Below are 15,665 nucleotides of genomic sequence, written 5' to 3'. Positions count from 1 at the left end.
GCAGGCATTCAAAAATCATAACAACTCTTCATTAACTATGAACTCTTTCCAGAAAGACCTCCCCATTCTCTACCTTTCCCAAAACTCCATTCTCTGGCTCAAACTCAAGGTAACCTCATCACAAAAGAAGACCCATCCTAATTGTCCTCCAATAAAAATTACCTTTACAATTTTTCTTTTCATTATGCCAGAGTTGAGAACAACCACTTACTAATAGTGAACAGATTTAAAATAATTTATATAATACCTAATTATTTCATGAATGATAATCCATTTTTAAATTATAATAAAAGGTATTCATGGTAAAGCCTATATAACCTAAATTTTATTTTACAGAAAATAAAACATCATAAACCCTAATGATACAAAAAAAAATTAAAGGAGGACTGGTAAATACAATAATCACGAACTCCTTTTGACCTGTACTGTCCAGTACACTAGCCAACAGCCACATGCTGGCTACTGAGCAACTAAAATGTGGCTAGTCCTGAACTGAAATGTTTAAAAATTGAAATAAAAACTGAAATTGGAATGAAACAGAAACTAAAATGTTTAAAAATGGAAATGTTTAGAAGACTTTAGTATAAAACATGTAAATTTCCTCATCAATAATTTTTATATTGATAATATGTTGAAATATTTTATATATAATAGCTTAAATAAAAATATAGTATTGAAATTAACTTTACTTTCCTTTGTTTCTTTTTAACATGGCTAGTAGAAAATTTAAAAACACATATGTGACCTGCATTTGAAACTAACATTATATTTCTATTGAACAGCACAGCTCTAGACCTCATCTGAGCTTATCACTCTATTAAGTCTCCAAAAAAGCTATAGGTCTGGACTATATTATTCTGACTTTCTGTAGAAATGCCTTTACTAAGACTAATATAACTTTCTGCACTTGTGACTTATTTAAGGTTTATTAAAAAAAAAAAAGACTATTAAAGGTGGAAGCAACCCCAGTATACATCAACAGATGAATGGGTAAACAATGTGGTATATACATACAATGGAATATTAATCATCCTTAAAAAGGAAATTCTAATACATGCCACAAAGATGAACTCTGGAGACAATATCCTCAGTAAAATAAGCCAGTCACAAAAGGACAAATATTGTCTGATTCCACTTATATGATGTACTTAGTGTAGTCAAATTCATAGAGACAGAAAGTAGAATGGCAGCTGTTAGGGGCTGGGGGAGAAGGGTGGGGAGTTATCATTTAATAAGTACAGAGTTTCAGTTTTGCCAGATGAAAAAAGTTCTGTGGCTGGATGGTGGTGATGGTTGTATAATAATGTGAATTTATTTAATGCCACTACACTGTACACTTAAAAATTGTTAAAATGAGGGCCGACCAAGTGGCACGTTGGTTAGCTGGCTTGGAACGCCAGCTCTGAGCAGCAGGGCCCTGCTTCGGATCCCACATGAGGGCCAGTGACGCTGCACCCTCTAACCCTCTACAGCTAAGATGATGAACAACAGCTCGACCTGGAGCTGGGCTGCTGTGAGTTGCCGGCAACGGCGTAGGCTGCAGTGGGGCTGGCCGGCAGCAGACGTGAGCGGCCATCCAATGGCCAGCGAGCCACTGCTTCACCCGGGAAGAGCGCAGTGATATTACCAACACGGGCCAGTGAAGCGACGTCCTCCACAACTAGACTGAAGAACAAAAGGACAGCGACTTGTCTGTTCCCCCTTCCTGACTCCCCAACACTGTTCCCCTCCCCCAGTTACCCAATAAAATCTTTTAAAAAAAAATCATTAAAATGATAAATTTTATGGTATGTATATTTTACCACAATTTTTTTAAAAGGCTATTATCTGCACATACCTATCTACAAATCTACTATACTGTGTAACTAAGGTTTTCCTTTCTGCCTTCCTGCCAGTTTGCCTAGAGATGAACCATGTGCTCACCTGAAACAGTTTTCTTCCCTTAAATCGAAGCTCCTGACAGATAATCTCATTCCACAGCAGCTTCCCCACCGCCACACATTACCCATTTAATCTGGCTCTCATCTTTTCCCCATTTTAAAAACTTTTACCACGTAGATCCTTTTAATTACACTCCACCTCAAGTGTCCTTTGAAAATTAGGTAACATATAATGAATAAATCTTAGTCTTGCCTTATGCTTATTTAAAGCAAGCAAACAGAAATCAGAACTAATGGCATAATCCAAAGATATGAGCCTTTATATTAATTTTATTATGTATGTAACTATCATATTACAACTCCCTAATATTTTTTCATTTGTTTGTATTGCTGAATATATTAATTAAGGTATCACTAAAATAGAGGTTATTCAGGCAGAAGAGAAAAATGGGCTATCAGTAAATATGAGAGGCAAAATTGTAAAATAAAAAAACTATAATCAGGTTAATAATATTGACATTAGCATTGCACTATCAAGTGTTGAAAAATGCTCAGTATAAATTTAAATCTTAAAGGCTCATACTAAACAACCATGGATGAGACAACTTCCAATGACACATTATAAAAGAGAACTGATATTCATTTTTTAACTTCTAAATTTCAGTTTTTACTAACTCAGACAAATCTCTAATACCAACTTAACCGCAAATAACATTTGATTTGCTATATGATTATTCTTTGCGATATGATAAGTACATATTTCAGTTTCTATAAAGAGAAGCTATCAACAATATTATAAGAAATTCTGTAAAAATTTTACTATCATTATTCACTAAAATATTGACATTTACATGAATTTAATATAAATCTGCAAAAACACTTATTTGAAGAAATAAATGTATAAACTTTTATCTGGATATATCATAGTGTAAAATAACTCTATTTAATATTCTGACCACGAGGAAATGCCAAATTCTGAGTATATATGAGTAGCTGTGCTATAAAGTATTTCTTAAATTCTTTGAGGTATGACAAGCATTTATTAAGTTTGATACTCTAATTCTTCAATGACACCAAATAGCAGAGTTTAAAGTCATGAGTAAGCGACCTAATACTCTTACACTTCAACATTACATTGTTGGTAAGAATACTGTCTTGGGCCGGCCGAGTGGCGCGATGGTTAAGAACTGGCTTGGGACGCCAGAGGGCCCCGGTTCGGATCCCACATATGAGGGCCAGTGACACTGCCCTCCACAGCTAAGATGCTGAACAACAGCTCAACCTGGAGCTGGGCTGCCATGAGTCGCCGGCGACGGTGTAAGCTGCAGCCCCTTGTGGCAGTGGGTTGCCGTGAGCTACCGTGTGTAGCCAGCAGCCAGCGTGAGCGGCCAGCAGCCGCAGTGAGCGGCCATCCAGAAGCCGGCGACTGATCTGCCTCGCCCGGGAAGAGCGCAATGATAGTGCCAACTTGGGCCAGTAAAGCAACATCCTCCACAACTAGACTGAAGAACAAAAGGACAACAACTTGTCTGTTCCCCTTCCCCAATTCCCCAGTGCTGTTCCCATCCCCCAATTCCCCAATAAAAACCTTAAAAAAAAAAAAAGAATACTGTCTTAAAATTCAAGTTCAAATATGTAATAAAGAGAAGACCTACCACAAAGCAGAAAAAAAAGCTAATTTTTGCTACTTGAGTTGCAGTAAGTTTCCCCACAGTTTTGAGTAAGAATTCTTGTTCTTTCACAGTAGGATATGACATGCGAGACAACTTAGCTTCCAATGCATGGCTTGATGGAAGCTGTCGAATCTCCATGATATTACTGAACCTTACACGAGACTTTTTGGGAGCTTGAAAGAAAAAGTATAAAACAAATCATTAAATGTTTTCCCTCGCATCCAACAAAAGTCACAAGTTTTAATTTACTGATACATGCATATTATTTAACCCATCTGTAATCAGTCTTGAACAATCAAAGAAAACCAGAGTTATATCATGACCTGGGGCACCTTTGCTCACTCAAAATAGTTAACAGGAAAAACATGTTCATCTATAAAAATGTTTTAAAGGTTATATTCCAACAATATTTCTGCAACTATATACATACACAACTGCCTGGTTCAGGGTTATGGTATGATTATTTTAGCATATACATAAAACTTTGTTTGGATTTTTCCTCATACCCAATTTGTGAGAATTACTTTTCTGGTCAAGTATGCAGAACATTCCTCTATAGGTCCAATCCTTGTAAGAGAACATGATGCATAAATACTGTGCCTTATGTTGAAGCTGGCATTCTTTATTCAATTCACAGAACCAGAAAAACTCCTATAATTTGCTATCAAGGTTTGTGATGGCATGGTTGAAGAGGATATCATTCATTTTAAGATAGATAGATAGATAGATAGATAGATAGATAGATAGATAGATAGATAGATAGATGATAGATAGATAATAAAATCATAGAGATTTCTGGTATTTGGAAATTATTTCCAGTTGAATTCATAAAAACTCCCAAACTTCTGGAAGACGACAGGCCAAGCCAACACCATGTGGAACAAAAGAGCTGCCTGCTGATCCCCAATCACTAAGTTTGGGGATGGCTTGAATGAAGCTAAAATTTCTACCCATTTCTAAAATAAGAAATCCTAAGTTTTCCTTACTTTTTTCAGTATCAATGTTTGTGTTCTCAGGTTTTTCACTTGGAAGATCATGAAATTTCACAGGAACATACAAAGGTTCACTCTGGAATATACCAGAAACAGAAACAAATATAAACAGCAAGTATAATAGCTGATATATTGGCTAAAATTTAAATGGATGCTATGTAGACACAGATACTACCCACAACACAGCTACTGGCCACTATGTTTATACAGTATAATTTTCCCAAAATGTATTTTCAAGACTTCACAAGGAGACTCAAATGATCCACACAGGTACAATGACAAAAAAGAATCAACTTAGGGTTTAGAAATGTAACAGTACAGCATTGTTACGTTATGATATTTAACATTTAAGTGTCATAAAAACAGACCTCTTTCCCTGCTAACAGATTATCTCCCATTCCTTTTCATTCATTCTTTTAACAAATACATTTTGAGCTCTTACTATATCAGGTGCTGTTCTAGGTCCTGGGAATATAAGAGTGAATAAAAGACAAACTCACTGTCCTCAGTGATTGTGTAGTCCACAGGGGAAGGCAGACAATGAACAGATAATCATGTATATCATATGTACACATATTTGCCAAATTATTTCCTCTTACTACTTAAGAGTGAACTAAAACCAAAAATTCCTGAAAACTTTTTATAAAATTGATTAGAAAAAAAAAGCTACCACTTATCAGTTCTTACTATGCACAGGTACCAAATTCAGAGCAGTTAAACACACATTGCTCATTAGTCCCTGCAACAACCTTATAAAATGGTATTTTAAAGGTACTTTTCTAGAAGCTGAGATATAAAATAACAGAATTAAAGCCAGGTTTGTATAACTGTGCTCTAAAGCCATATATTTTTAAGTGTTTGTAAATTTCTCAACTGTTTTTGCAAATATTCTTCACATGATCTATATTTAAGGCACAATTCTCCAACTAGGTTATTTCTTAAATTAACACAAATTTTTTTTTTAATATCTTTGATTTCTCTTTTAACTCCTGGTATTAAACTCTGCCAATGAAAAATATTCAGTAAATGAAGAGAGAAAAGAATCTGGAAATAGACACACACATAGTCTCTTTGTTACATTAACTTTTCATTACAGCATTTGGCCAGAACAATTTGACACATCCATCTTACAGATAATAGCAACAGCTAGTAGAAGAGTAGTTTGAAGAGTAGGCTGCCATCTCAGCTCTGCCTTCTACATCGAAAGAAACAATTGATAATCTTGTTGATGCTTAAGATCCCAGAGGAAAGAAATGACATTTTCTCTAAGCGTCATAAACTCTTCACGGCACCAGGTAACCTACCCTACATGCAAATGTAGCTCTACAAGCCAGATAAACAAACAAAAAACTGTACTGTCAATAAGGTCAACAAGCTAGTGCTTCATAAATTGGTTATTACACTTTAGAGTAACTTTAATTTTTTCCTCATATAGAATGTCAGATCTGAAACAATACATGAAAAAGAGATGTTTCAGTGATGGTCTGAAAAGAATAGATTTTTATATACTATCTCTCCAACTAGATTATAAATGCCTGAAATAAGTGAATATATTAATTACTTTATTTACTTGCTTATTATCTGTCTCCTTCTCGCTCCTACACACACACTAGAACATAAGCTGTATTTCCGGTCTAAAACAAGTGCTTAATACATATTAAGTACTCTTAAAAATTTGTGGAATAAATGAACAATTTACTTATATATTCTCAGTGTCAATCAAATACATTTGTTTCTAAGTAATAATAATATAATAATAAACATGAAGTGACAAAGTTGGTAAGAAACAAGGGACAAAGGACTTTCCTTTACTATTTTCACTCCTTAACTACTTTCCTCTTCCCCTCTCTCCCCTGTGGTGACTGAATTGCTTATTTTTAAGCCTCATGTGTCACTAGAAAAGAGAGACCAAACTAAAATTCTCACAGAGAGCACTCAATATATATATATTCTAATATAGCTGTGTTGTTATTCAAGCTATTTCGGTCCTTCCCACCATGGCTCAACTCCAACTGCTCCATTCCTGACGAGAAAAGCAGCACTTACCAAAGAACTATTCATAGTTGTATCTGTTGTGCAAGCAGCAAAGTAACCTTCAGCATCTGCAAACTACAGATAACAGGACATAAAACTCAATTAAACTCATGTTATAAAGTAAGATTAGTATCAGTCACAGCTCAAAAGAATAGAATAAAAAATCCAGAGTAGACCTATCAGAATATAACTATTAATAATAATAGCAGCTAATGCCCAAGTATTCAACCATGCAAGGCAGGCATTATCATCTTTATCTTACTAATGAAGAAACTGAGGACAAGAGATTTCATCTAAGTAACAGAGTCAGGATTAAAATTCAAGTAATCTAACTCCAAAACTTATGCCCTTTTCACAACACCATTAAAACATTTCAGATTAGTAGGGAAAGAAAAGGATGGATGGGTTAGTAAAAAAGACAAATAACATCTTAGTATTATCATGAAAATAGTATTAATCTCAAGAACTCCCTAAATGGATCTCAGGGACTGGACCAAACTTTGAGAACCACTGTGCTAGTGCTGTGTCATACCCACAGTTACCCTATCATTATCCCTGCTTCTAGTATGAAGAGGTTAAATAACTTGCCTGAGGTCACACAATCAGCAAGTGACAGAACAAGATTCAAACACCAGAGCTCATGCTCTTAACAATGCTTATAAATCAATATGAAAAATTCAATGGAAAAATGAACAAGATACAGGGCCGGCCGAGTGGCTCAGTTGGTTAAGAGCTCGCTCAAGGGTTTGAGCTCTGAGCAACAGCGGTTCAAGTCCCAGCCCGAGCTGAGCTGCCACTGAGCTGCCAACAGGTGGCAGGATGGCTCAGCTAACAAAAAAAAAAAACAAAAATGAACAAGATACAGAGAGCAGACAAAAGAATTCTATTGAGCAACAAATATATGAAAAAGTAACCAAAAAAAATGCATTTTAACAAGATACTACTGTTCACCTATCAAACTGGCAAGTTTTGGGGTTTTGGTAAGGGTTCCATCTTATATACTGCTAAAAGAGATATGAATTAGGTATAACTGTGAGACTAAACTTTTTAAAACTTAATTAGATGTAAGACTAAACTTATTTCTACTATAAATTATTTTTAATATATACACATAAATATATAGCTATAGATAGTATCAATATTTATAATGCTATTAAAATGGTGAGATTATGGATAGACTATTTTTATTCTTACAATAATTTGTTTTTAACAAGGAACATTTATCACTACAATTAAAAAATACTTGACCTTAAAAAATGTTCTAGTAATACTAAATTACATAGAAAGTTGTTCATGATATACTAATAAGTACAGAAAGCAAGTTATAAAACAGCACATAACAGTACAATTTCATTTTTATACAAATATGAAACAAAAATACACACATGAAAAAGAATGGCAGGATGTATGCCGAAATACTATCAACAGTTATTTCTTGAATGGTAGAATTTACTTACTTCTTTTTGTTTATCTGTATTTTCTACATTTTTGACAATGTACATGTATACATAACATTCCTACATGTAATACTACAAAGTATATGCATTTCTATAATGTATATGTTACTTTTGAAAAGTAAAATATATACGTGTGTATATATATATAATGCATATATATACATGATATGTACATATATACATTTTCATAAGTTAAACTTTTGTGCACATGAGTGTATACCCTAAGCTTTACCTCAAAAACAATTACTGAAAAGCCCTGACAAAAATCCAATGAGTATATTTTTCAAGAATGTACTCACTAGATAAGGCAAGAAATAATAATATTTTAACCCACAAAAAAATAGTACACATAAAAGAAAAGGAATAACAGAGACAGAAAGGAAAACACTGGTTAGCATGGGCTGAGGGGAGGGGAGATGGGAGTGATTGTTTAATAGGCAGAGTGTTTCTGTTTGGGGTGATGAAAAAGTTCTGGAGATGGATGGTGGTGATGGTTGCACAGCAAAGTGAATATACTTAATGCCACTGAACTATACATTTTAAAATGGTAAAAATGATCAATTTTATGTTATATACATTTTACTATAACAAAAAGGGGGAAAAAATGGTTAAACTGATAAATTTGATGTTATGTATATTTTGCCACAATTTTAAAAAGAAAGGGAGAATGAAAAGAAAAAGGATTAATGCAAGAGACAGTTTTACATTTTTCATTCTACTAAATATTCAGTTTCTACTTCCATGAATCAGCATGTTATGTTACATCATTGAAAGGATATAACTTGACTGATTAGCTAAACATCTGAAACATGCCTTGAAATATGGTATTTCATTTTAATATATAAAAACTTAAATTATTTTGCTTCTACATTCAACTTTACAACCAATTAAATGATACTCATCCAGTCTGAAAAAGGCCAAAGACTCCAGGTGACTAGTTGTCTTCTTCCTTTCTTGCATCATCGTCTCCACATTAATTGATTTTCACGAGCTCAAAACTTTTTAACATCTCAGAGAATGTCATGAGGTAAGGGAGAGAAAGTGGTTATGTACCTTTGACTTCTCACAAGATATTCTGATACCAAACTGATTAGAAGAATAAGTTGTAAATTTTGGACAAATGTAGGTTTTTCTTATATCATGATATCTTCACTCACTTAATGGAACAACTTAAAAGTGGAGTGTCCTTCAAGAAACTAATACATCTTTAAACTTTGAAAAAATATATCCCCTCAACAACAAACACTTAAAATTTAAACTTACAAAAGCAGCATGCTTTCCTCGAAATCCTCTTGTACACTGTTGTCTCCATGGCTTCCAAATAATAAAGCCCAAAAGGTACAGAACAAACATAGATGTTTTTGCAAAGGTGCTGAAGAATGGCTTATTGTACTGAGTAAAAACATACTGTAAAGGAAAAAATTACACAAACTATAAGATGAGTTTAAACCTTATTACTTATCTCCAATAAAGCAAGGCTATGACATAATTTTTAACTCTAGAAGCTCATTTGGAAGGGAAAGATTAAAAGGATTATAAAAATATGTTAGATTCATTTCTGAATATTGTATTTGCTTTGCATAAAAAAGGATAATACACCCAAACAAAAGCAGGAACAACCTGCAAAAAAAGTTTTGCTCAACATTCATAGAAAACCTACTATGCAACAGTATTTATGCTAGGGGCTAAGGGAAAATGAGACAGGTTTCCTGAGAAGAGGTATATATGAAGAATACACAGTATAATGTGCTGAGTACCATGACAGGGGTACAAAGGGTACCATGGGAGTACCAAAGGGACACAGAGCATTTAAAGGTTATGAAAGCTTCCTAGGAGCAGCTATTGAGCTGTCTGAAGAGGTGACTAATACTGGGTTGTTGGAAAAGTCATGACATATGTTTTCTACGTTTCCCGTTGCAAAAATGCGTCATGACTTTTCCAACAACCCAATAGTTAGCACAAAGTAAAAGGCAATGAACCAGAATGGTGTATGAAGAAAACTGCATAAAACTTAATGTTATTAGGAATTTATACAAAAACATGTAATCTTCTTTTAGATTGGAAATACCAGTATGAACTCACCTTTTTCTTTTCTAAAAGAATTTCCTAGTTATGTGCAATGAAAGGCCTAGAAAAAAATGACAACCCTGGGGGAATGAAAACCTCTAGAATCCAGGTAGTGATCTGAATTAGTTTACACTAAAAGAAAACATGGATTATTGAAGAAATGGCTACATCCAAGTATGGGGCAGAAAATGTACCAGATAAGCCCTGGGTACCTTGTGCCGGAAAGCAAATAGAATATTAAAGATTAATGGGGTAATATTAAAAGGACAGTAGCGAACCAGCTGAGTGGTGCGTTGGTTAAGAGCTGGCTTGGGATGCCAGCTATGTGCAGCAGGACCCCAGTTCAGATCCCACATGAGGGCCAGTGGCACTGCACCCTCTACAGCTAAGATGGTGAACAACAGCTCGACCTGGAGCTGGGCTGCCCTGAGTTGCTGGCAACGGTGTAGGCTGCAGTGAAGCTGCAGTAGGCTGCCATAAGCTACCGTGAGTGGCTGGGAGCCAGCGTGAGTGGCCAGCAGCTGGAGTGAGCTGCCAAGAGCCACTGTGAGCGGCTGTCCAGTGGCCGGTGAACGATCTGCCTCATCTGGGAAGAGTGCAATACCAACTTGGGCCAGTGAAGCGACATCCTCCACAACTAGACTGAAGAACCAAAGGACAGCAGCTTGTGTGTTCCCCTCCCCCAATTCCCCAATAAAATCTTTAAAGAAAAATTTTAAAAAATTAAAAAAATAAAAGGACACTAGAGCCAATTTGAAGGGGCTCCCAGTGGTCAAAGATAGGACAGTATAAGCATCCAAACAAAAAACTACAATTGTTTGATGTGTCAAATATACACAAGTCTATGAATCTATGATGATATTCAAAAAACCCTCAATTGATGCTACTGGAAGTTTCTAGGCAACATTACTCTGAAACAAATAAAGGGAAAAAAATCAAGATTGATCCAATCTTTCCTATATGAAATAAGTTTTAGGATAACCAAACAGTAGTTGTGGCAAAGTTCTCCTTCAAGAATTTCAGCTAATAAATACAGAAGAAATGCAGCCTTATAAAAGTCACCACTTTATAAGCCCTAATGAAATATTCTATCTGGGCAATAATCACAAGCATATTCAATTATTACCTAAAGGTTGATGAGGAATCAACCTCAAATTGGCATCACCCAAAGTAACTGCATGCATTAAGTTAGGTGCCTCATGTTGTAATGTGAAAGGAAGAACCTAGTACCACCAACATATTTTTTTCATAAAAACTGAAACTGAATCAAGAAGACTTTACAACTAAATACCATTTTACAGGAAATAAAAGAGAAAGAGGAGCAAGTTCAATGACATGCCAAAGAAGCAACCAGCCAAATCCAGAATATGTGTGTTATGGGCTAAATATCTGGGTGCCCCCAAAATTCATGTTAAAATCCTAACCCCCAATATGGTGGTGTTAGGAGGTGGGGCTTGTGGGAGGTGACTAGGTCATGAGAGTGGAGCCCTCATGAATGTGATCAGTGCCCTTAGAAAGGAACCCCCGAGAGAGCTCTCCCAGCCCTCCTGCCTTGTGAGGACACTGAGAAGACTGCCACCTAAGAACTAGGAAGCAGCTCCACACCAGACACAGGAATTGCCGGCATCTTGATCTTAGACTTTCTAGCTTCCAGAACTGTGAGAAATAAATGTTTGTGGCTGGAGCCACCCAGGCTATGGTAACCTTGTCATAGAACCCCAAACGGACTAAGACAGTGTGAATTATCCTAAAGGAAAAATGATCCACTTTCTCCAACAAATCAATGACACAACAAACAATAAAGCGGGGGAGGGAGAACACAGTTAAGGCGTAAGGAATAAAACTGACTTAAGTTAAAACAAATGCAATGTGTGATTTTTGTTTAGGTCTTAAACTAAAAAGATGTCCTTGACACAACTAGAGAAATTTAACTATGGACTAGGTATCCGATTTTTAAGGAGTTAGATATGTTAATGGCACAGTGATTATATTTTTAAAAATTAAGTCTTTTTCAGTTTGAGATGAATATGAAAGAATTTTTAGGTGAAATGACACATAGCTAGAATTTGCTTTAAAATACTGCAGGAAAAAAATATTTGGCTATGTTGTACACCTGAAACTAATATAATACTTGTATGTCAACTGTAATTGAAAAATAAAAATTTATTGAAAAAATGTTTGGGAAGGGGTTAATAAGACTGGCAAAATTTGGGCTGGCTGAGTGGCTCAGTTGGTTAAGAGTTGGCGTAAGAGTGTGAGCTCTGAGCAATGGGGCCACCGGTTCGATTCCCACATGAGCCGGTGACGCTGCACCCGAGCTGAGCTGTCACTGAGATGCCAACAGGTGGCGGAATGGCTCAGCTGGTGTAACAACAAGATTGCCTGTTCAATGGTGGGCTATGCCCACCTGCAACTAAGACTGAACTCAGTACCTTGAGCTGAGCTGCCGCCTGGATGGCTCAGTGGATAGAGCATGCGCTCTTAACAACAAGGCTGCCGGGTTCAACTCCCGCATGAGATGGTGGCTATGCCCATCCACAACTAAGGTTGAGCACAACACCTTGAACTTAGAGGCCACGAGCTGCCGACAGGAAGCCAGATGGGGACTGGCGCCCTCCACAATGAAGACTGAAGAACAACAACTTGGCTGGTCCCCTTCCGCAATTCCCCAACACTGTTCCCCTCCTCCAATTCCCCAATAAAATCTTTTTCAAAAAAAAAAAAAAAAGATTGGCAAGATTTGGTAATTGTTAAAGGTAAATGATGTGCACATAAAAATTCATTATACCATTCTCTCAACTTTGCATATGTTAGAAATTTTCCTTAATAAAAAGAATTTCTTTTTGAAATACACAATTTACCTCAAAAGTTTGATAAGCATACTTGACTGAAGAATTAGACACATTACATATGCTCTTGGATAATGAAATTGCAAAATATTCTCTTGCTAACAGATGTTACTTTTTCAAAAATAGGAACAAGTTTTTTGTTTTTTATTTACTCTGCTTAGATATGGATTGCTAAATTATAATTTAATCAGGAGCTCTTTTGTCCTACATTTTATTTCCTGATAAATAAAAACCAAACTATTTAAAACTAAAATAAAATTTTAAAGATAGACTTAGTTCCCTATCAACATTAAAGAGATTTCTTTGTATTTAAACTACAAAATGTTAATCTAAAAGTTATTAAAGAGTGAAAGGTTATAGACGAGTTAAAAAAAAAAAACGGCCTGTTGTATTCCAGAGCCTAATTCGAAAAAGGCTAAAAATTTATTTATTCATTGGATATGTCAATGTCAACTATTTACTTAGCTATGACGTGAGATGACCAGCACTATCAAACTGCTTCTTTTGACATTCAAGGTCACTTTATAAATACTAGTTTCCTGTTGTATATTAGCCTTAAGATTGCAACATTTAAGTTGAAATGCAGTAATTTCTGAAAATTACATTGCTTGTCTTTATATAGGGATCATTAACCAAACAGAATAAAGTAACTATAGAAATAGAAAGAAAAACTATCCTGTGAACTCAAAATACCACATTACTACCAATAGGTCATCAATAAAGACAAAATAAAATTTAACTAAAGGCACTGTACTTTACAGAGTTTGAATTAGCAAACAGATAAATGTGTACGCACCCATGCGTATGCAAAATAGTGAGCTGTACGTGAAAATTCTGATCATTTTCACTCATTTATCCAAAGGCATTCTTATTTTCTACTAAATGGTGACAAATAGTTTTAGATCCTAGATGGATGTTCCCCTAGAAAATAGTTACTTATTGAGAAAGAAATTCAGGAAAAAAGAAGAAACAGGAACACCTTCAAATAATAAGAAAATGTGTATATATATGTATCTCACTTTCTAAATAACCATCCCTAAAAGATCCAAGAAAACTGTATAAAAAAAACAAAAAGTATCCTTTCAGTTTCAACTTGAATTGATGCCAATTCAATATCAAAGAAAACATAACTAATTCAACAATATTCAAAATACTGCTTTAAGTAAGCATGAGAGATAGTAATGATTAACAGGAATATTATTATATTGCAAGACAGGAATTACATACCGAAGTAAGTTCTGAGGATGCAACCCATATCACATCAACAAGTAGGAGAATAACAATCCCAAGAGCCATTCGCCTGCGCTGAGTGAAACCACTGCTCTGGGAATTCATTCGGTTCATGATAAATACACACACCATTTGCAGTCTGTGTTTTAGAAAACAAACAGAGGGTTTTTGAAAATAACAACCATATAAAAGTGACAAAATTAGTATAACAGAAACATCCGACAATTGTTGGCTAATCTTCAATTTGAAAGTCACAAAATAAATAAAACGTGAGGAATTTACCTTATTTTAAAGGCCTTTCTGAGATCTTCAAGGGCAGTGCCTGACAACTTGGCAGATCTGAGCCTAAACGGAGGTGAAGAACTCAGCGCACCTAAACAGAAGTGAAGAACTTTAAATAAGATTGATCACATCTTTTTTTCTACTCATCTTTAAAATGAAAGAAAAAATCAGAGTATTAAATATAATGAATACTATTCTCTAGACTTCAAATCCTCAGAAAAGTACATGGTACGGGGGGAGGGGAAGCGATATTCAACAAACTGCATATTTAAGAATAACTAACTACTGGAAAATAGCTTCTCCGAGTTTCATAAATACAGAACTCCATTCGCCTCTCAAGTCTCTCTCCAAAGGAATCCACCCCAGGGGACGTCTAGACACGCGTCTGTTTCTAAGTGTCTTATTCTGTCTAGAATCCCCTCGAGTGGAGTTCAGTTATTTCATTTGTTGTGAGTCTTGGGGGCACGTTTCCAATCACTCATGCGGTAAAGGGAAAGGATACGACACCCTTCTCCATCCACCCATCACTATAATCTAGATATTTTAGATCGATATAGCAATTCGGGAGAATGGTGTGGAAGCAGCTGTTAAAGGGAATCCTTCCCCTCATTTTGGAGGAAAAAAAAAAGTGAAGCCAGTGACGCCTCCCCAGGGAGCGAGTTAAAGCCCTGAAACGGCGGTGCGCGGGTAGCTTCCCCAATTGCCAGTCTGCACCGGGCTAGCACGCCCCTGTCAGCCTCCCCCTCACTCCGCGCCTATAGACCGTTACCATTTTGGTCAGGCCACTTCGGCTGCCACCAAGGGCTGGAGGTGGAACTGTTCATGGGCGCTCGGTCCCGGTTTTGGCATCGGGTCATTTCGGGGCCCTCCCCTGCCTGCTTACCTGGCCTTCCTGCCCCGCGATGGCGTCGTGGCGGCACCATGAGCGGATCCGGCCCGGCCCTGCCGCCACCCAGCGCCACGGCCGCGGCCTGGGACTCACAGAGCTGTCACGGCGCCTGACATTGCGCTGCGCTGGAGCTCCAGCCCCTGAAACCGCGGTGCCCCTCCGGGAGAGGCTGCCGACGCCAGCCGGCCCCACTCGGCCCGGGAGGGCGGGGAGCGGGCGAGGGGAACGGACCTCGCAGGCAGAGATGGCCGCAGAGGCCCGGAGCTGGACCCTGGCCCCGGCCCCGCCCCCGGCCGGACAGCCAGCCCCGCG

At 36.7% G+C, this 15,665-nt stretch overlaps 1 protein-coding gene across 1 annotated transcript in view; it reads right to left on the bottom strand.

Annotated features, from left to right (window-relative positions):
• Positions 1–15,648, bottom strand: part of LOC109396021 (solute carrier family 35 member F5-like) — a 47,648-nt gene extending 32,000 nt beyond the window's left edge. The window contains 7 exon segments of the mRNA XM_019667539.1: positions 3,536–3,726; positions 4,540–4,621; positions 6,592–6,654; positions 9,300–9,443; positions 14,180–14,321; positions 14,465–14,555; positions 15,348–15,648. Coding sequence (XP_019523084.1) covers positions 3,536–3,726; positions 4,540–4,621; positions 6,592–6,654; positions 9,300–9,443; positions 14,180–14,321; positions 14,465–14,555; positions 15,348–15,387 — 753 coding nt within the window. The 5' untranslated portion in view covers positions 15,388–15,648.
• Positions 15,649–15,665: the final 17 nt, after the last annotated feature.

The sequence above is a fragment of the Hipposideros armiger genome, unplaced genomic scaffold, assembly GCF_001890085.2.
Source record: "Hipposideros armiger isolate ML-2016 unplaced genomic scaffold, ASM189008v1 scaffold_500, whole genome shotgun sequence".
Taxonomy (NCBI): Eukaryota; Metazoa; Chordata; class Mammalia; order Chiroptera; family Hipposideridae; genus Hipposideros; species Hipposideros armiger.
The sequence above is the reverse complement of the archived record's forward strand: the minus strand, read 5'-3'. Positions and strand labels throughout refer to the sequence as shown.